At 40.4% G+C, this 21,581-nt stretch overlaps 1 protein-coding gene across 10 annotated transcripts in view; it reads right to left on the minus strand.

Annotated features, from left to right (window-relative positions):
* The window catches only part of AOPEP (aminopeptidase O (putative)), a 387,210-nt gene that overhangs the window by 291,569 nt on the left and 74,060 nt on the right, over positions 1-21,581 (minus strand). For all 10 annotated transcript variants that reach the window (XM_073344962.2, XM_073344964.2, XM_073344963.2 and 7 more), the window contains 3 exons: positions 20,426-20,579; positions 18,859-19,808; positions 8,398-8,564 (listed from right to left, as the gene is read on the minus strand). In XM_073344962.2, the coding sequence (XP_073201063.1) occupies positions 8,398-8,564; positions 18,859-19,661 (970 nt within the window). In that variant the 5' untranslated portion in view covers positions 19,662-19,808; positions 20,426-20,579. The remainder of the gene's footprint in view (positions 1-8,397; positions 8,565-18,858; positions 19,809-20,425; positions 20,580-21,581) is intronic.

Here is a 21,581-nt window from a genome sequence, read left to right on the forward strand (position 1 = left end):
CAGTATAGTTTGTTTACTTCAGATTGCAAACTCCTTAGGGGAAGGACCATGTTTTCAGTATGTTCTGCACAGCCCAGAGCACACTGTTAAAGTCTAATAAAAAACAGTAACACTTATGATCCCTGCCTGGCAATCTGAAATGGTCCAATGCATCAGCACGTCAATGAGAAGTCAAGAATCAGATTCAGTTTTGGTGTGAGTGCTGAATTTGGCCCTATGGGACCATCTGGGAGCTGAGGAGACGGAAAAAGGAAGTGAGTTTACCAGAGGAAGATCAGCTTAGTATAGAGGGACAATTAAGCAGAGTCCATTTAGAGAAGTGGGAGAAAGTTGTTTTGGGGAGCCATGAAGTTTTTATGGATTTAACCTACATACAGGGTCTTTTTTTTTTCTTTTGCCTAGCTATTTTTCTGTTATTGTTAAAGGCACCTTAGGCACACATGCAAGGACTCAACTACATTTATAAATACAGTTACCACAGCTGCATACCCAAATTGGGTGATTTCATATGCAGCAGTCTAATTAGATACCTGCATGTGTATCTGATTTGTGAGTAAAGCAGTCATGGTAATTTTGAATGCTAACATAGGCATACAACTGCAGGCCAACCTCAAGCCTTTTTTTTTTTTAAATAGTCTTTGGGTTACAATTATGGAGCCCTACCATTTTTTTTTTTTAAGAAAAATCTAAGGAGAAATAATCTGCCACTGCCTGGTCCTAGTAGCCAGGCCAGGTACTAGCAAATACAAGAGGCAAATCTCCCCCTCAAGGCATAGAGAGACTCCAGACAGTAGAAACAGAAGCACTAGCAGCCAAATCGGGGGTGGGTGGCGGGAAGGAATGGACGACGAGGAGTGGGGCCAGCCAGGGCCACCCCTCTCCACAGCACCCTCCTGGACCCCGAACTGTGCATGGGAAACCTACACACACACACTCTGGGAGCACTAGGAGTGGTGCCCTCTCCCTTGTGGCCTGGGGAAGCGGGTGAGGGGAATTGCAGAGACTCCATTTGTAAGAACATAAGCGGCCAAAGCAGGGATCACTGAATTTTCAGAGAACTTTCTACCTTTGTCTGGACTTTCTCTGGCCTGTGCTGACTGACTGTTTATTCTAGCCCTCCCCCTCCCCCACAGTCTCTTCACCTCAGCTTCACTCCACACCTACCCCTCTTAGCCTCTTCTCCCTGACCTTTCCTTTTCTTTCCATCCCCTTATCCCCTTCTAAGTAAACCCACCTAAATAAATAAATAACATGGAATTAATGAGACATTTGCCACCATCACATTTTCACTCTGTTTGTGGATCCTGCCCCTTCCTTCACCCTGTCTTGTTTATTTAGACTGTAAGCACTTCAGGACAGGGACCGTCTACTACTCTGTGTCTGCACGGTGCCTAGCTCAATGGGGTCCCATTCTCACTTGGCCCAGAGACACTGCCTTAATAAATATGAATAATAATATCCCAACCCCATGTCTGTACAGGGGTGGTGGGGGATGAAATGGTGTTCTGTAGTGTATCTCTGGGCCCTGCATGGTGCTGCAAGGCCACCACTGGGCATCGTGTCACAAGTCAGATGAGCACTTCCCTGCGTGACCACTGGGAATTTTGCCCCCACCTGCTTGTGCAGTAGAACTCCACCAGTCCCACTGCAAATGGAGCCTCCACAGAGGAAAAGACAGGATTTGACCCTAAATATATGCACACTCAAAATGCCAGATTAGGGATCCCCACCACAGAAAAATACATGAGCTGCTCTTGTTGGCTCTGAATCACAAGTTAAACATATAAGATTCCCAGAGCTTTGCTGACCTCACAGATAACATTGATATGTGAACAGAGACTGCCATGTTCACAACTACATAATTAGAAACAAAGAGGAAATAAATTATTACTGCCAAAGGAAAAATGTTTTGAAATCCCAGCCTGTGGAAGCTGAAAACCAGCCATGGCAGGCACAAGCCCATGTATGGGAAGAGGCCATCCAGGGAAGTACCATTTATTTTATTATTTCAAAAGGTTGATGTTGAGAGCTCCAGTAATGTAAACTGTGGCCAAGCCTGCCCACAATGAATCCAATGGGAGCTTTTGCCATGGACTTCAACGGGAACAAGAGCAGACCTGGAGGCAGCGTAACACAATACTTCACTGTGAGTAGCATCTGTCACATAAACAATATTCCAAAATGCTCCATACAGTTCACATAAAGAGTGCAACTTCCAGGTCAAACAATAGAAAAGGAAGAAAGACAGGAATGGGAGAAAGTGATGTATTTTCAGCTGAGTTTTGAAACAAGACTGAGAGTCAATGAGGCAGGGAGACAGAAAACTGTTCCAGACGGCAGCGGGTGAAGGCTCCTTCTCCTATAAAGAATAAGGCTCTCACAACAGTAAGGAGATTTCCTAACAGGAAAGAGAGAAGGCCAGTGATGGACAAAACAGAGTGAGGAAGAGGAGCATAGTAAGAAACAAATTCAGTGAGGCAGACTCGAGTAAGCAAGACTGTGAAGTGTTTTTAAAAGACGAAGGCAATTTAAACAGAATGCTGAAATGAAAGGGAAGACAGCTTAGCAATCTAACGTGGTGGTGATATGTTTATGTTGCTTCTTAGGTGAGAGGAGATGGGCAGCAGTATTCTGCATATGCTGGAGTGTCGAGAGCTTTGACTTTTGTAGTTTTATTTTACCACCCTCCACATCAAGAGGGGGGCAAAGCATTCCGCCCTGAGTGAATCACACAGTCTGAGGGCCAACAAACTTCACAAAGCTAGAAGATCAGCAGCAAGTAAGAGGGCAGGGGGCCTTCAAAACAAGCACCAAATTGGGACTGAAGGGCAAAAATAAACTTTTTCTCTCTTCACATGAGCTTTCAAACACCTATAGATTCATATTTACAAAATTCAGCACCTTCTTCTCCCTTATCCCACATGCCCTTTCTTTGTGCAGGTTCTGTAGAAACCATGCCTACGCTGGACATCCCCATCACTCCACCCTGAGGCTCCTATTACGCTTATAGGTGCTGCTGAACCCCAGTCCACTGCTCACAAGGCTGACAGGGGTCTCATGTACTTGTAGCCCAGAATGGACTGAATTGACAAGAAGTCTCAGAGCATACTGTGAGGCGAATGAGGTTTCACCATCGTGGTTCCTGACGTTTCCTGGTGACTGAACTGGCCTTTATGCAGGTAGTGCTTCCTGCCAGTAACCAACATGAACAGCTGTTACTGGTAGGAGAGATAATTTGTTTCTCAGGTTTTCTTCTTCCTCCCTTCACTCTTACTTTCTCATTTTCTTCCTTTTTTTTAATGTCTGTCACCTGTTCTAATTTTTTTTCTTTTTGTCCCTCCTAATTCCTCTGTCTCCCCTCTTTCCCCTGCGCTTGCTTTCTTCTTCTCCCTTATCTTTCCTCTCCTCCCTTATCTTCAGTGTTTCCCTTTCTACTGATTCCTTTTGTGGCTCTCCTCTCTCTCTCACTCCAATGCCTTCATGTAACTCTCTTGGAAACAGCACCACCTATAGGGAAAGGGAAAGCAATGCATATGAACTCAGCACAGGGCTTCCTCCTTGTAGTGCAAGTAACACTCCACGTCACTGAAACATTTCTGTGCTATGTGAGGGCTCACTGGCAAGACAAGGAAAATAGCTGGCGTTTCCTGCAGAAAATGGAGGAAGAGCACCTGCCCCATAATTTCTGATTCCTAATCACCCATACACGTTATCCCATCCCATAGGTGAGAGGTTTTTTCGCAGGAGTAGGTGGGTGAGATTCTGTGGCCTGCGTTGTGCAGGGGGTCGGACTAGATGATCATAATGGTCCATTCTGACTTAATATCTATGAATCTATGAATCCCTAAAATCAGCTGTGCTTTAAAATTACTTATTTCCTATATGTACAAACAGATTGTAAAACCATAATACTTTTAAACAATTTTCCAGTAGGTTATTTTTGAAGATCCATTTCCCAATTGGACATTTGCTTCACAACTGTAAGACAAGTATTTACTGTATCATGCCTGATAGCTGCATTAATTGCGAAAACAAAAATCCTATTAAATAAAACTGCATATTTTCTAACTCACGTGTTATCTATTTAGGACTCAGTTAAAAAAGGCTGGAAAAGTGCAATCTATTTATAAGTGGGAAAAGAAAATTTTAAAAAGCAATTTATTTTTTGTATTTCAAATAATAACTATGAGATAATGACTTTGTTTCTTCATGCATATTAACTGTCTTTGAAATGGTTATAAAAACAGTTTTGAGTACCAATTCGTGCATTATAACTAAAATAAATATGAGTGTCAGTGTATCTTACCATCTGCCCTAATAAAAAGGAATATTTTCTTATATTTATATAGCACCTTTCACCACAAATAATTCTTTAGTGTTTTAAATACAAACTGAGGTACATATTACACACACACACATACACAGGGTTACTTCATCCACCACTGAAATTCAGCCACTTCCGATGGGAAACACTATTATGTTTAGTAATGCATAAAACCATTACACAACACTTTCAGAAAGAAAGTGAAAAATAGCGTAGCAAAACAAAATGTAATTACCCAAATTATTATTTGTCTGGGAAATTGGGATTAAGAGCCTTGCCCATCAGAAAAGTTCCAAGACATCTTTAGTGACTTCTAGTGATCAGCACCTTGATTTCACATCTCATTTGGAAGACAGAGTAGCAGAGTGCCCCCTAGCACCTGAGTGCTGCAGTATTAGTTCAATACTCAGATACTCTGATAGGTTTCAGAGTAGCAGCCGTGTTAGTCTGTATTCGCAAAAAGAAAAGGAGTACTTGTGGCACCTTAGAGACTAACCAATTTATTTGAGCATAAGCTTTCGTGAGCTACAGCTGAGCTGTAGGTGCCACTAGTACTCCTTTTCTTTTTGCAGATACTCTGATGAATCAGCAAGAGCACTTGCTGCAGCACTTGTATCAGATGCATGTTGGAGATCTCCGACTCAACTACTGAACTGACCTAACCTGCTTAGCTTGTGAAATCTGACTTGAATGCAGAACAAGCTGCTGTGGTTGCAAGCTATGAAAGGGAAAGTAGGTGTTTCTCCATGGTCACATTTGTTCTCAGTAGTAACACTAATCTTGAATTAAATTATTTCTACATGGATTTAAGTGAATGAAAGGGGAGTGTGGAAATCTTACTACTTTAAAGGGAAAAAAATACCGAGCTATGTATACAACCCTGGATCATAGCAGCCCTAATGTGCTCAAGATACAGATGCTCAAAAATAAATCAAAATGGATCTAAAGGTGTTTTTTGATTAAAGAAGTTTGTGTACTGCAGGCATGTGGGATGGAAGAAACCAGTGTTAGCAGCTAAGTGTTGAATAACAAATCCACCCACCATCCAAGGCTAAATGACTTGGACACTTACTATCTCAAACACCCCTGAAAAAAACCTAGAGATCATAAGGCTTACAGAACACTTTGAATGTACCTGGAATTTATCAACTCTGTGAAAAACTTTTCCCATTCCAAACATTTCATAAAGTATGTACTACCATTTTCAAAAATACTTTCACACCTTATTAAAATGCCTCAGTATGTATGTATGCCTAAATGTGCAACATTTTGGGAGATTTATGATTATTGTTTTTTGAGAAACTGATCTGTCCCATCTGTATTTCTAAATGATAATAGTATGGGCCATATTTTTCAAAAAGGAGGCCTGCAAAAAATGTGTGTTCAACTGGGTGCACGCTTTTGCATATCCATTTACCAGAACTGCTATTCAGGAAACTATCCATTTGCATACACAATCAGCTAGTCTCTGTATGTAACCATGAAAATTGCACGTATACAAATGTAGGTATGCACCTGAGAGCACAGGTCTTCCTTTAAAAAATGTTGCTTTATTATGTCTGGTTGCTTTTCTTGTTGTCTGTTATTCATTTAAACTTAAACATTTTTTTTTAAAAAAAAGTATATCCAGCTAAATTGAATGGCTATTAAAGATTTTAGATTGTCTATATGCAAATCAAAATGCTTCTTCAGTCCTATAAGTGGTATTTACGAGGGCTGTCGATTAATTATTTTTTAGTCAATCGCATGAGTTAACTGCAATTAATCACAGTTTTAATCGCACTGTTAAACAATAGAATGCCAGTTGAAATGTATTAAATATTTTTTGGATGTTTTTCTACATTTTCAAATATATTTGATTTCAATTATAACACAGAATACAAAGTGTACACTGCTCACTTTATATTATTTCTGTTATAAATATTTGCACTGTAAAAATGATAAACAAAATAAATAGTATTTTTAAATTCACTTCATACACTTGTACTGAAGTGCAATCTCTTTATTGTGAAAGTGTAACTTACAAATGTAGATTTTTTTTTGTTACATAACTGCACTCAAAAACAAAACACAAAACTTTAGAGCCTACAAGTCCACACAGTCCTACTTCTTGTTCAGCCAATCGCTAAGACAAACAAGTTTTTTTATATTTAAAGAGATACTGCTGCCTACTTCTTATTTACAACATCACCTGAAAGTGAGAAAGGCATTTGCATGGGACTTTTGCAGCCAGCGTTGCAAGGTATTTACGTGCCAGATGTGCTAAACATTTGTATGCCCCTTCATGCTTCGGCCACCATTCCAGACAACATGCTTCCATGCTGATGATGCTCCTTAAAAAAAATAATGCGGTAATTAAATTTGTGACTGAACTCCTTGGAGGAGAATTGTATGTCTCCAGTTCTGTTTTACTTGTATTCTTCCATATATTTCATGTTATAGCAGGCTCGGATGATGATTTAGCACATGTTCGTTTTAAGAACACTTTCACAGTAGATTTGACAAAATGCAAAGAAGGTACCAATGTGAGACTTCTAAAAATAGCAATAGCACTTGACCCAAGGTTTAAGAATCTGAAGTGCCATCCAAAATCTGAGCGGGATGAGGCGTGGAGCAAGCTTTCAGAAGTCTTAAAAGAGCAACATTCAGATGCAGAAACTACAGAACCCGAACCACCAAAAAAGAAAATCAACCTTCTGTTGGTGGCATCTGACTCAGATGATGAAAATGAACATACATCAGTCTGCTCTGCTTTGGATCGTTACCAAGCAGAACCCATCATCAGCATGCTCACTTGTCCTCTGGAATGGTGGCTGAAGAATGAGGGGACATATGAATCTTTAGCGCATCTGGCACATAAATATCTTGCAATGCCAGCTACAACAGTGCCATGCGAACTTCTGTTCTCACTTTCAGGTGACACTGTAAACAAAGCGGGAAGCATTATCTCCTGAAAATTGTAACCAAAATTGTTTGTCTGACCAATTGGCTGAAGTAGAACTGAGTGGACTTGTAGGCTCTAAAGTTTTACATTTTTATTTTTAATGCCGTTATTTTTTTTACCTAATTCTACATTTGTAAGTTCAACTTTCATGATAAAGAGATTGCACTACAGTACTTGTATTAGGTGAATTGAAAAATATGATTTCTTCTGGTTTTTACAGTGCAAATATTTGTAATAAAAAATAAATATAAAGCGAGCACTGTACACTTTGTATTCTGTGTTGTAACTGAAATCAATATATTTAGAAATCTAGAAAACACCCAAAAATATTTAAATAAATGATATTCTATTATTGTTTAACAGCATGATTAATCCCAATTAATTTTTTAATCACGCAAATACTGACCTTAGGAGTATGCAAAGACAGCTCAGAACTAACCCTGGGAAATTACCTCTGTGCAGTCATGCTTGGCACCACCTTACATTTGCTTTTCCCTTTACCCTGTGCATGGAGGCTGTGATGAAGAAGTGCAGCAAAAAACAAAGGGAAGACAGCACTGAGATATACCTTGCATAACTCTAAGCAGGTAGGCAGTAGTGAGCACTAGGAGCCATGCACTGGTCCCAAAAGAAGTGGAAATAAAGAAGATCTTTTATGGACAGTTGGCACCAAACTGAGATCATCAACTCATTTCACATTGTTCACCAAGCAGCTATGATATGGGTAACAACCCTCAGTCACTACCAGCCTTGCTAAACTGAACTGGCAACCTCAAACCAAAAATCTATATCCTGTTATCAGTGCCTTCAGCAGTCTGTGGGCTGATCTGCCAAATATTTAGCTGTAGATTGATTGAAACTAAGCCAATTAGTGAGCTGTGTGAAGTTTACACCCGAAAAAAACAGATGCCAGTATATTCCAGTGGATGAGGTACCAGATGGGAAGTTAGAACACCGAAGTACTCCCACCAGCTGTATGACTTTGGGCAGGTCACTTGGCCTCCCTGTACCTTAATTTCCCTCTCTATAAAATGGAGATAATAATGTGTACCCATCTTTGTAAACTACTTTCTGGCACTTTGCTAGCATCATTTTGTACAACACATAATTAAGAATATATATACTACACCTTCTTGAAGTTGTGCTGGTTCTGCTGAATTTTCACCACTCATTAAGACAACAAAGGAAGAAGCTGTTCGGACTGTGGTTTGCCATGTTGACATGGCAACCGGTGGCTCCTGACATGGAAAAAGGGCTCTGTTGTTTATTGGAGACCCCATTGTATAAACACATGGCCTATAGGGAGGGAAAAAAGATAAAAACAAGAGTGACATCATTGTTACTCTAAAACATGAAATAGTGAAGGCTGAGTAGAACTTCCCATTATAAAAAGAAATTCAAACCTACTAACTGGTTTTCAACATCTCACTTTGTCTGGGTTTCAACCTAACAGGATATGAACCAACCAAGATATCAAACCTTGAAGTTTTGCTTTTATCCATCCTAACAGATTAATTTATACGTAAGAGGCAGTAGAGAAAAAAAATAGCAGAGATATTCTCATCCTTTCTGCTCCCTTGCTCATGCCATGACCTTTGGACCTCAGGCAACAATTCCCCAGCCACTGGGAATTGTGAACCCAAGTGACCAATGTGAGTATTTCAGAATGACCACTAATACACTGTTGCCAACTCTCGCTATTTTATCATGAGTCTCACAATCCCTGGTGGTTTTTCTTTAAGCACCAACTACTAGAAACAAGTGACTATGTGACAATCTCGGTTTTCAACTACAAAAAAAAAAGTAAATTTACAAACCTCATAATTGCAGAGAAAAGCTTGAAAATGTGATCGAAGTGTGCCCTAAAGCAGAGGTGGGCAAATTATGGCCCCCGGGCCACATCTGGCCAGCAGGACCGTCCAGCAAGTCACTTAGACGGGGCGAGGGCGCCGTGCCCCCGGCCGCAGCGGGAAGGGGAAGCCCCAGCCCTGGGATGTTGAGCTGCCAGGGCCCAGCCACTACCTGGGGAGGAGAGGGCGAGTCCTGCTGGGGAGCCGGGGCTGCGCTGCTTCATCTGCGCACTGGCTGCTGCGCTGCCTTGTGCCACCCCTTATATTGGGGCTTCTCTGCGCAGCCGGGTGAGGGAGGGGGTAAAGCCCCTGCAGGCACTGGGAGAAGGTGACATCACTCCCTCCGCTTCCAGCGCCGCCTGTGAGCCGCAGCCCCACCTGAGCTTGGGGTGGCAAATTTTTTGCTTGGGGCGGCAAAAAACCTAGAGCTGGCCCTGTCAGGCAGGTCACTTACTCTCTAGAAGATACTCTTTGCACCCCAAAAAATCTCAGAAGTAGAAGACTAGTTAGTAGCCCTATAGCATCTGTGGGCAAAGGGGAAAGAGAAGGAGTAGAGGATGGTTCCAGGTACATGGAAACCACACAAAAACCACAGGATTGTAGGAGGAGAGCCCAGGTACTCCAGGGAAGAATTCCTATGAGAAAGGTAATGCTGATATTCAGATTTTTAGCCAGAGCCTTGGCACTGCTAAGACTGTTTTGCTCTGCTCCAATGATCTAAACCAGCCTCAAGAGGCCCTTGGAGGATTTCCCAGCATGAGGAACTCTTTGAGTGGTATAGCATGACTGTAGTGGCTTCCCTGCCAACCCACACTCTCAAACTCTGGCAAAGAGAAGACTAGGGGGTGCCTACCTGCTGGCAAACCCCAGCTGCTAAAACAGCCACTTAGGCCCACAGGTAGTCAGCAAAACATATGTGTTCCTACATGCTGGTGAACCCCAGCTGCTGAAAAACCCCTTGGACCCACAGGCAGTAGGCATAACATACAGCAGTTGAAAGCCACTATCCTTTACGCTGGGGTACCAGACTGCCACCAGCAGCTTAAAGCCTGGGATCTTACCCCCACTTTTGTGCCACACCCACACATACACATAAGCTGTACTGAGAACACAAAGCCCAGACCCCAGGATCTGGCCCTATACTCATATTCCAAATGTCCAAATGTCACACAGATATTAGGACATCTGAATTTCAGTATCATCTGAATATCAGCCTATTCTCTACTGGTTAATATACGGAGCTCTATAATTTGGTACATATACATTATTATTAATAATTAACTAATTAGGCTGGTACTCAGAGATCCCAACCAAAATTGGGGCTCCATTGTGCTAGGCATGGTAAAAACACATAGTAAGAATCAGTCTCTGCCCCAAAGAGCTTATAATCTAAATACACAAAACAAACGAAGGATGGGAGAAAAAAAAATAGAGGTACAGAGAAGTAAAGTGGCTTGCACAAGGTCAAACAGCAGGTCAGTGGTAGAACTGGGAATAGAACCTAATCTCCAGGCTCCCAGTCCTGTGCTACTAATATGGAAAATAAATACAAAATAGCATATTGTGCATGTGCAGTTTCTAATTTTCAAATACCTCTACATATATATTAAATTGGCACATAAATATAGCGACAATTACATACAATTAGATCCTACATACAAAGGAAAGTCGAAAAGTTAGAGAAGGGTTATAATATTTGGTAAATCCAGGGTTTCCATTTTTTCCATAGCTGTTTTTATGCTATTTTTGTTCAGATATACTCAGAGCCCTCCCTTGGGTAGGGCGACTCGGGGCGACCGCCTCAGGCCCCGTGCTTTGGGGGCCCCGCCTTTTGATAAAATTGGGACTGTCCTGATATTTAGCCCTTTGTCCAGCATCCTGACCGATGTATGATTGGGACGCGATTTGTCCCAATATTCAGGTGAGGAGGTGGGTGGGGAGGTTAGGTGGGAGGCAGGCAGGTAAGCGGGGTGAGGAGGCAAGCGGCGGGCAGGTAGGTGAGGAGGTGAGGGTGAGGAGGCGGGAAGGGGGTGCAGAGGCAGGCGGACGGGTGGATAGTGAGGAGGAGAGCAGTGGTCGGGTGGCACATTGGACAGATGGCAAGGAGGCGAGCAGCAGGCAGCTTGATGAGGAGGCAAGCAGCAGGTGGGCGGATGGCGAGGAGGAGAGTGGTGGATGGGTCGGGGGGGTGTAGAGGGCAAGTGGCGGCCAGGCATGCCAGCGAAGAGAGGCTGATTTGTCCTGGGCCCCACGACCCGCTACGGACAGCCCTGGATATACTGAGTAACTTATCATTCCTAAACCAAATTTCTTCAAATATGTCAAAGTCTGCCATGAAAATAGCAACAGATCATACAAAGCCCTATTAAAGTTTGCGCGGGAACGTCAGAACAACAGTTACATCAGCTTCTTGTTAGATATTCATATATTCATGGCACAATCGCCTGGAGATTAGCTGATTGACAGGTTGGCACTAGCTGAGGTGTCAACTAACACTGAACTGTCTCATTCTGTCAGAGAGGGAAGAGTTTAGAAGATTTACAAAAAGGAAAACTCTGCCATGATTTACACAAAAATATTTTTTCTTCTTTCAGTGAAATTTTTAACCTGTTTTGTCCATATTTTTAGAAAAACAAAATCAAGCATTATTGGGTTCCTTCTATTCCTCTGAATCACGTTTTACTTTCTTTGCTATTTATTTTTCTATACTTAATATACATTAGAGACGTGTTAAAATGTCAGCAGTGTGATGGTGCTACACAATTACAGAGTATATTGTAGTTGGCAGTATTCCCCACTTTAGGTCAGGGCTGCTCAATTCCAGCAGATAAGTGGACCAGAAATACAGAATTTCGACCTGAAATGATGGTTCTGCACTTCCCTTACCGCATCAGGGAACTGCTATCTACACAGGATATGTCACATAGTGTCTATGTTAAATAACCATCAGTTCCAGACTGCTGTTATCAGATACCGATTTTTTTTAATTACCATTACCACAGCTAGTGAGAGACATGGCAATTCTCCTCCTTTCTGTCCTCCTCCCTAGCTCACCATCCTTTCTGTATCTCTCTTCTTCCTCTCTTAATATAGTCTCTTCTCCCTCTTAAAGTTCACATAGCCATCACATTTTCAAGTCACCCCCACACTTGGCCATTCTTTTTCTTCATAATTCCTTACCTTGGTAGCCTCAGACATTTATATGATCTATCTGACCCCACTCCTAACAGAAGTAGGGGGAGTTAGAGAACAGAAGAGAGATAAGCAGTTAGGCAGTCCAGTTCTCTGTGGCTCCTACCGTGATGTTACCACAGAGATTGAGTTACTATGGAAAGACAGGTCCCAGCAAAATGTAAAGGGCCTAAGGTTTGAAAAGGAAATAATAAAATAAATATGTATTGGGTGACCCACAATGGCCAACTTTATGACTGCTAGAACTTCAAACTCTTATGTATTTGGAGAGCTTGGAATATAGGACATGAGCTGTAACCCACCCAGATTCTGCTTCCAGAAGTGAGTGAGCAGTGACGATTGTGGTGGGAATCAGTCTGAGAGTTGCTTAGACTCTTGGGTTCTATTCACTAATCTTGCTTGTGTGCAAGGCTACCCTGTTAATTGCATTCCCTTTTTTGCGGTAATGAGTGGGAAATTATCCTAGTTAGAGATGTTTAAAAAGTGAAAACCTATTTTCATAAAAAAATTTCTGATGTTGTTTTAGTTTCAAAGTATTTGAAACTGATCCATTTTTCATTTTTAAAAATATGTTTCAGTATTTTTATATCCCCAATATTTGCATAGAAATCATTATCAAAAATATTACCAAAATACTGTGAATTCCTAAAACCCTCAGCACAGCATCAGAGCAAGTAAGATTATATTAGAGAACTTTCTAATCTAATTTGTTCCTTCTTCCTCTCCCCGATTCCATCTTATCTCTTCCTCTTCCCCTCCCTTTCTTTGGGAACAAAAGCTCATTGGCTGAATGCTTCTCCCTTTTCAGAAATCCACAATAAGCAGATACAGAAAATGAACACTTGGCTAGATTAGACAGATCTGAAGACAGTAATCTACCCAATAAGCAACTGCCAGACCTGCTAAGCCTCAGACTGGATTTTGAGGGCTATCATCAAAACCCCGGGGCACATTAGACACAAACCAGATTTTGGACCCAGTAGGGAGGAATATTTTACAGAACCAATCCAAACTTTCAAAATGTTTTGGTTCATAGTTTGGATTGGCTCTCATTTTATTTGAATCAGTATATCCCTTCTTAGATTTTTTTAAGTCTACTCAAAGTGTTGTTCCAAGCCTGGCCTATAACCATGACAATGTCTAACTGAATGATGGAAAAGAGCTATTTCTCATTTGGTGTACAACCCACAGACCTTCCTGCAGCCATATGGTAGCCTCTCAATTTCTTCAGAATTTGAGTTTTCTTTTTTAATAATGATTAAATTTCTATCCTCTTTTCTGGCTGTGAAGCCATCCTTCAGAATGCAAACCAATGAAATAGTGTCTGCTTGATTCTATAGATAGACTGCCCCAAAACACAGCTTATAGTTCTGAGTGTGCACTGCCTCCGTATAAAGATCTCTCAACAGTCCTGGGTTGTGTGGGACCAACTGGCTTTGACCTACAAAATACCCTGACCCAGCTGAAGCCACTCCTGTCCTGCAGGCCTGACTGGGCTCAGCTCCCCAGCACAGGCCTTGAAACTTGGCCCCTGGCACATACAGTTGCAGGTCCACTCACTCAAATCTGGCTTGGCAACCCACCTCTCCCCCACATCAGGGGCACTGGGCCAAACCTGAGTGGCATTACAACCAGTGCATCAGGGACCAAGCCCAGTCAGCCCCATGGGACAGGAGCTGCAACGCTGCCTCTGTGGGGTAAGTACAGGGCAAGCTCGCTTTGAAACCACAACTCTGGTGCCTTCCACCCCCACAGGGGCAGAACCTCCCCCAGCTTTATTAACTTTAAATGTTAGGAGGTATGCATATATTTCAACAATGTTTTAACTCGGAACCGTGATGATAATGTCACGTGTCTAATCAGTCAGAAACTACTTCTTGACTATTTAAGAATAATAATAATAATATATGCTGAAATATGTTACTTACAAGTATCTAAAATATTAAAATTAGGAGTGGAGCAGAGACCTTTGGCTGCAAATGCCAGGAGAGCAGAAGATAGTCATGGGCCTTTGTCTGCAGCTCCCACAAGACCAGAGGTCTTGGGTGCAGTCATGAAGAGAAACAGAATGTCTTTTCTGTTTTCAAATTTCCCAAGTGTTTCAGTTATCCCTATGCTGAAAAATCCAGACAGGCCTTAAAATTAATTTGATGAAAGGTTCAGACACTTTCAAAGGGACAGAAATATGTTTGCAAACACATCACAAACTGAACCCAAAAGACGAGATGAACAAGATTTATCTAGAATTGACGGACTCACAATGTTCCAATGCATATTTCTTGAGAGAAGCTTACTGAATTTCTTTATATACCAGTATGCTTGACAAACAATAGATATCCAGAGTTACATAAGAGGACTGCTATTTGGAAACATCCTCTTTGGAAATACCAGCCAGCAGTTCTTTTCCGTTATGAATCTGAACAACTGCAACAACCATCCTAGCAACCTACCTGCATCACATAATGTTTTTGTCTTTAAAGCCTTCGGTTGCAAAAAAGCAGTGCTACTCTTTCTTTTTAACATTCCTTCCAATGTAACTCTCAAGCACATTTTGCCCCTCTAGATGTTTTGTAGAGTACTATGTACATTTACTGTGCTCTGTAAACATACACTGCATTTACCTCTGCTTAAAGTTACATGTAAATCCATTTGTGAATTAGATGTAGCCCTCAGGCTCCTGGCAAGCCACTCAGTTCTGAAAAGGTTCTGCAGCACTTTTCTACTAATTCTTTGGCTCTTATTACAGTAGATGCATTGTGGTCTAACAATGTGAGCAGAGAACTGGGAAACAGGACCCTTAAGTATCCCCAGATCTGCCACTGACTTCTTCTGTGACCTTAAGGTACTCACAATCTCCCTCTACATCAGTTTACTACCTGTAAACTAGGGGAAACACTAATTTATATACATCAAAGGGGGAACTGTGTGAATCAATTAATATTTGTAATACACTTGAGAGCCTCTGCTGAATTATTTGTTAATAATAATAATTATTAAAATAGAGATTTATGCTGAAAGTAGCAAACTTTACAGCTTGCACAAAGACAAAAAGGGGTAGAATGCTTTTAAAACATCTTGTCCAATACTTTACATAAAAAATTAGCTGTAAGTGATCTCAAAAGATCCACAAATTTGATTCAAATAAGTCCAGAAACGTCAAACTTTTTGAACTCCTTGGTTCTAGAGCAGGGGTTCTCAAATTTCATTGCACCGCAACCCCCATTCTTACAACAAAAATTATTACATGACCCCAAGAGAGGGGGACGAAGCCTGAGCCCACCCAAGTCCCGCCACACTGGGCGGGGGGGCCCAAAGTCCGAGTCCCACCACTCCTGGCAGGGTGAGAGGGCAAAGCCAAGGCCCAAAGGCTTCAGCCCCAGGCAGGGAACCTGTAACCTGAGCCCGCCACTCAGGGCTTGGGCTTCGGTCCCAGGCAGGGGGGCACGGGCTTTGGCTTTACCCCCAGGTCCCAGCAAATCTAAGCCAGTCCTGGCGACCCCATTAAAATGGGGTCGTGACCCACTTTGAGGTCCTGACCCACAGTCTGAGAACCCCTGTTCTAGAGATTATGCTGAATATCCTTGTTTTATTTTAAACTGTCATTATAGACAGAAGAACTGACTAAAATGCTATCATTTGACCCAGCAAATATGTTACTTGTATGTATTCAGAGTCCTGTTGCTCCTTTATTATGAAAAGTAAGGTTTTTTATTGCTAGAACAGTTCTGAGAAAGTAAGGTGATTTCTGTTGCAGGTATACATCAAACGAATTGTAAAATAAATTCCAACTGAAATTTCTTTATTAGAGTGGATAAAGAGTAAAGGCAGAAGGAACCTGTGTTGACTTTCACACTTCAGGTTTAATTTGCAAAGCTGGCAGTTGTGAAAATCATAATTTTTTTAAACTGAGTATATTTAATATGGAATCATTTACTTAAACAATAAGCATGGAATCCTAAAATGAGATTTTGATAGATCCTAAATCTACGAAATACTTGAGCATAACATTAAGTATGTGAGTAGTCTCACTGACTTCAGTGGGGCTAGTCACATCCTCAAAGCTTGGGAGGCCTCACTGAATTGGGACCCTGGTCACTTTTCCCACACTTCAAGTGATATTTTATTTTATACATACTTTTATCTTAATAAGGATACTGTTGCACACTTCTGGGAAAAGGCAAGAACAAAAAAAGGCAAGCCTGCTTCTCTTTTTTGCCCTATAATCTATTGCTCTTGTAGGAAGCCTCAAAAAGGCAGCTGTTTTTAACATATAAACCCAATGTCTTGGGGCTGGATGGAAGCTCCTACTGTGAGCATTAATGCATTTTCTAGTATCAAAGTATTAAACAGTGAATCACTGAAATTCCATGTGTTCAGGCCTTGCTTTGTAAAAAAAGGAATGCAACCCATTATGCCTGAATTTAATTTCATTGCACATATACTCATCTGAATCCTGCCCACTAATCCTAATTACACTGCTTAAATAGATTTTTGTGACTCATGACAGAAACAGAAGTATTTAAAAAATTTTTAAAAAGTTGATATAATATTTATTGAATACTACATCTTCAAAGCATTGTACAAACAAACTAGAAGATATTGCATTTGAAATGACTACAGAATGTCTGTTCCTTTATATTCATTCAAGCAATTTTTTGGAAGATTGGAACCCTAGACTGTAAACTCCTTGGAGAAAGGATTGACATTTTATCTGCCTATACAGCATCATGCACATATGTGGCATTGTAGAAGTAATAAAACACTGTAACATTATTCCTCCCACCCCATATACTATTAATTGATTTTATTTTTTAAATGAAAACAGAAAGAAAAAATAAATAATGACAAAGTTCTATGTGGTGAGGAAAGGAGTTAATCCCTACATTTATAGATGTATCATCTGTAAATCTCATTTCACAACATTTGAAAATAAGGATTCTAATAACTCTTCGGGATCTGAAAACTTGTGATAGGAAATAGTTTCTGGAATACAGCAATTAAAAAATCAACCTACAAGAGACAGAAAAAAAAGCTACAATAGACTATTTCCATCAATCTTTCTGATAAAATGATCACCACATTATCTTTTCCACTCTACAGAAGCATAAAAGCCTTCACACTTCTGTGCAACTCCCATGAGCTGCTTCTAAATATAAGCAGCAAAAACTTCACTACTATCCCTAGGAATCAAATGGGGGGAAAAGATTAAAAACTAAGAGCACTTAGTGATTTAATCTATAAAAATGTCCCAAATGTTCAAAACATTAACCTGGAATAACAACCAAAAAACACTTCTAAAAAAGTCTGATGCTACCTGGTGTCCAGAAAGTTATAAAAGCTAAAATGAAGGACAGAGAGCCACTGACACACTTGTAGGATAACAAGCAACTCAACCTCCTCATGCGTCACTCAATACAATGGTAAAAAATGCATGACCTCACTTCATAAAGTGAATGAAATATCAGTATAAAAAGTATATAAAAGTCAAATGAATATTCCTTCGGGACCAGAATTATCTACTGATTAGTAATGAATATGAGCAAACATACTCTTTGCTTAAAGCTTGAGTAGGTTCAGTATTAAAATTGTCCAAGTGCTTTATGCACAATTAGAGGGCCAAATTCTGACTTCAGTGAAGTGACTCAATTTCCACTAGTGTGGCTGAGATTGACTGACCGCTCAGACTCTGTTTTGTGGAAGAGTAACAAGAGTTTACTGGAATCTGGTTCCCTACCACCGTCAAACTTGATGGCACAGTAGATTTCTTGTTATTTCTCAACTATCTCCACTGAAGAATACAACTATTGAAATCCCATTTTAAATATCACGATCCAATGAAATTACAGTTCATGTAATTGTAAACCTAACTTTAAGTACTGTACAGAGTCATGTACACTTACAATGCTATATAACAACCAAATCTCCACTCAAATTGCAACTCACAATTTACCTGCCATCAGCAATGTATTTTATATTATGCACAAAGGGGATTTTAAAAGTTGGTTAAGAGAGACTAAACAAGAAAAGATTCTAACTATAAACTCAGTACAGAATTAATAAATGATAAAAGGCTAGTTTGTGAGATATTCTATTCAGTATTACAGATACAAATTGTTATACTATATGATCAGTTTCTTATGCTAGGAAGGAAAAAGAACGCAGAATACTAAGGTGAACGTATCTGTCATTTATACATTCTCTTCCCCCACTACTGCCTCATCGCACTCTCTGCCCCTCCCCCTGGACACATACCACCTTTACCCAACATGCAATACAATCCATTACTTCCAGCCCTGAATATGCAAACTAGATAAAGGCAATCATTTGATCCAGGATTAAGGAATGTAATCTTGTTAGGGTTTTGTCTGCCCTTCAGTTTACCTACTTTACTGATCCAGTAGAATTCAGACTAAGGATGAAAAGAAAGCAGTGAAAATGAATGTTTATCTTCTTTGCACAGTTAATGCATTTAATGCATCACTCTGAATTCTTCTCTCCCTGCATATAAAATTAACATGTGTACAGCTGTAAAGCCAATAGTTACATACCTGCCACTCTGGTCTGTGGTCCATGTAACTGATCTTCCCTCTGGCTTTGTTTTGTACCATATCCTTATGGCATGAGGAAAGTCTCTTGGTGCTTGAACCTCTGCTTTCCTTATCTCCAAGCTCCAAGCGCCAGTGGAAAACAGAAGCTCTCCACAACCAGGCGCCTGGCTGCAGTAGGTGTAATAATATAGCTGTTCCCTCCAATGATCCGCAGGTAAAGTCACAAGTTCATGTACAATCTGATTCCTAAGATTTCTCAGCTCTTCAGCATCAGTTAGCTTGGCAGACCTTGTAAATTTTTCAATACCTGGCACAGCAGCAACATCTACCTCCTCGACCTTTAACACAGATAAATCACAGCAGTCCAATACCAGCAAAAAATCTTCACTCCCATGAGTCTCTATGTCACAGCAGTTCTTTGAACTAGAAATCCCAGAAGCCTGTTCCCCGTTGCTATGGTTACCATTTTTATCAGAAGTATCTTTTTCACCTTTAGCACAGACTGAAAAATCATTATATCCTGTTTTAGATGAGCGGGCACTTAGATTTGTCACAGGACTGTGACAAGGTTCAGATGCCCTAATTTTGAATGTTTCATCTGACTGTGAAAGACAGGCTCCTTCCCCAGCACTGCCTCCTTTTTTGCATCGGCTCCCAGGCTCAAAAAAGAGAACTATGGTGCCTTCAATAACTTGGCTTTTAAAATCCACATCTAAGTCCAATACATAATGCTTTACAAGCATGTGGCGTGTGTTGGCCATTAGGGGCAGGTCATCCTTAGCAGGATCTAGCTTCGTCTCCATGTTCCAATTTGCTAGGCAACGGCTTTCAAATTCTTTGTCATTTCTTACATAACGTTTCCAGGACTTTCAGCCTCCCCGTGGCATAAATAACGATTGGTTCATATAAGTTAGTGTAGTGAATTGCAGTTCCACCACTTCTCTCTTACTCTGTAGAAACAATCAAAGAACATTTTAAACAAGTGTTCTGAAATGGATGAATCTAAAAGTTAATAAAAATAACTGTGCTGTAGTTATTAGAATTTCTGTGGACAAATATTGAATTCCTTTGTTTATACTGAGGTAGTGAGCATATTGCTCAAGAAAAGATTTCAGGATCTGGCAACTAGAACAGCAGGCAGTCTAATCTATATGACAATCATAGAAGATGTCCAAGTGAACAGATTTCTCAAAATATTAGTTTGTTAACTAAAGGAAATGAGCTTTAACAATACAGCCTCCTTAATGACACTTTCTTTTCACTGGCAACCCTTTGAAAAAGATAAATTTTTATGCAAGATCAAACTTACTTTATTACAGCATATCTTGTTTTTAAAGATGCTAAACATATCATTTCTAATTTCTTGCCTCAAATGACAGCGATTATTTTTCTACTGTGATTTTAAGTAACAAGTACGAAAGAAGGCTAAATGGCCTCATATGTTTTATACTTTGAGAGTAATAATTTAATATATACAATGTAACTCCAGGGATTAATGTACTTTCTATATTACAACTGCTTTCATATCAGCACTTCTAGTAAATTACAAGAAAATGAGCCAATTTACCAGGAGTGCATTCTAAGTATTCCTCTGAGATTGCTCATGGAGATTTTTCAAATGTATAGTTAGATACTCAAGGTATATCATTACATCTTAATAGCTGGAAACCCATTAACATTCTGGATAATAGCCTTCTTATGGCAAACAAAAGGTCTTCTCACTGGAAAATATGCAAATACAAATACAAGGGAGAAAAACATAAAAATGCATCAACATCTGTAGCAATAAAAGACAGAAGTTCTTGTTCTTCATGGAAGTTTTAAACCAATACATACTTTGTTTTTGCAACATAGTGATTGAGACAACATTCAGATTGTACAAAATCATTTAGCTCACTGATGTTTTCTTTGTTGTAAATGAATATTTTCTAGCACGTTCTATTTCTGTCCATTTATTGAATATATAGTAAGAAACCTTAGAGACAAGAAATTGAAAACCTTGGCTCAAACTCTTAGTGCAGCTTCTCTAGGGCAGACTTGCTCAGAATGAGCTTTGAATTTCTGTGTGCATTCTAGGTTTATTTGTCAAAATATACTTGGTGGTTGGCTTTGTTTTCATATCAAAGATTACTACTTTACATCTCTATTACTCAGGCCTGGTCTACAGTACGCGGTTATTTCAGAATTAGCCAAGTTAATTAGAAATAAAACTGATTCCATCCACATGACCAAACAGTTTTTTTCTATTTAAAGGGCTCTTTAATCCGATTTCTGTACTCCACCTCTGCAAGTGGAGTAACGCTAAAACCGAGATCACAGTTCTGGGTTACAGGTACTGTGGATGTAATTCGACGTTATTGGCCTCTGGGAGCTATCCCGGAAGGCTCCCTTGTGACCGCTCTGGACAACACTCTCAACTCTGATGCACTAACCAGGTAGGCAGTAAAAGCCCCGGGAACTTTTAAATTTCATTTCCTGTTTGGTCACCGTCAGCACAGGAGACCATCAGCACAGTCCACCATCACAGGCGACCATGCAGTCCCAGATTTGCAGACGAGCTCCAGCATGGTCCGAATGGGAGGTACTGAATCTCATTGCATGTTGTGGAAACAAATCTGTTATGACAGAACGTTCCAAAAAAAGAAATGCGAATAAGTACGCTAAAGTCTTCAGGGCCGTGACAGAAAGAGGCTACTCCAGGGACACAGAACAGTGTCATGCAA

This window comes from Lepidochelys kempii, chromosome 5 (genome assembly GCF_965140285.1).
Source record: "Lepidochelys kempii isolate rLepKem1 chromosome 5, rLepKem1.hap1, whole genome shotgun sequence".
Lineage (NCBI taxonomy): Eukaryota > Metazoa > Chordata > Testudines > Cheloniidae > Lepidochelys > Lepidochelys kempii.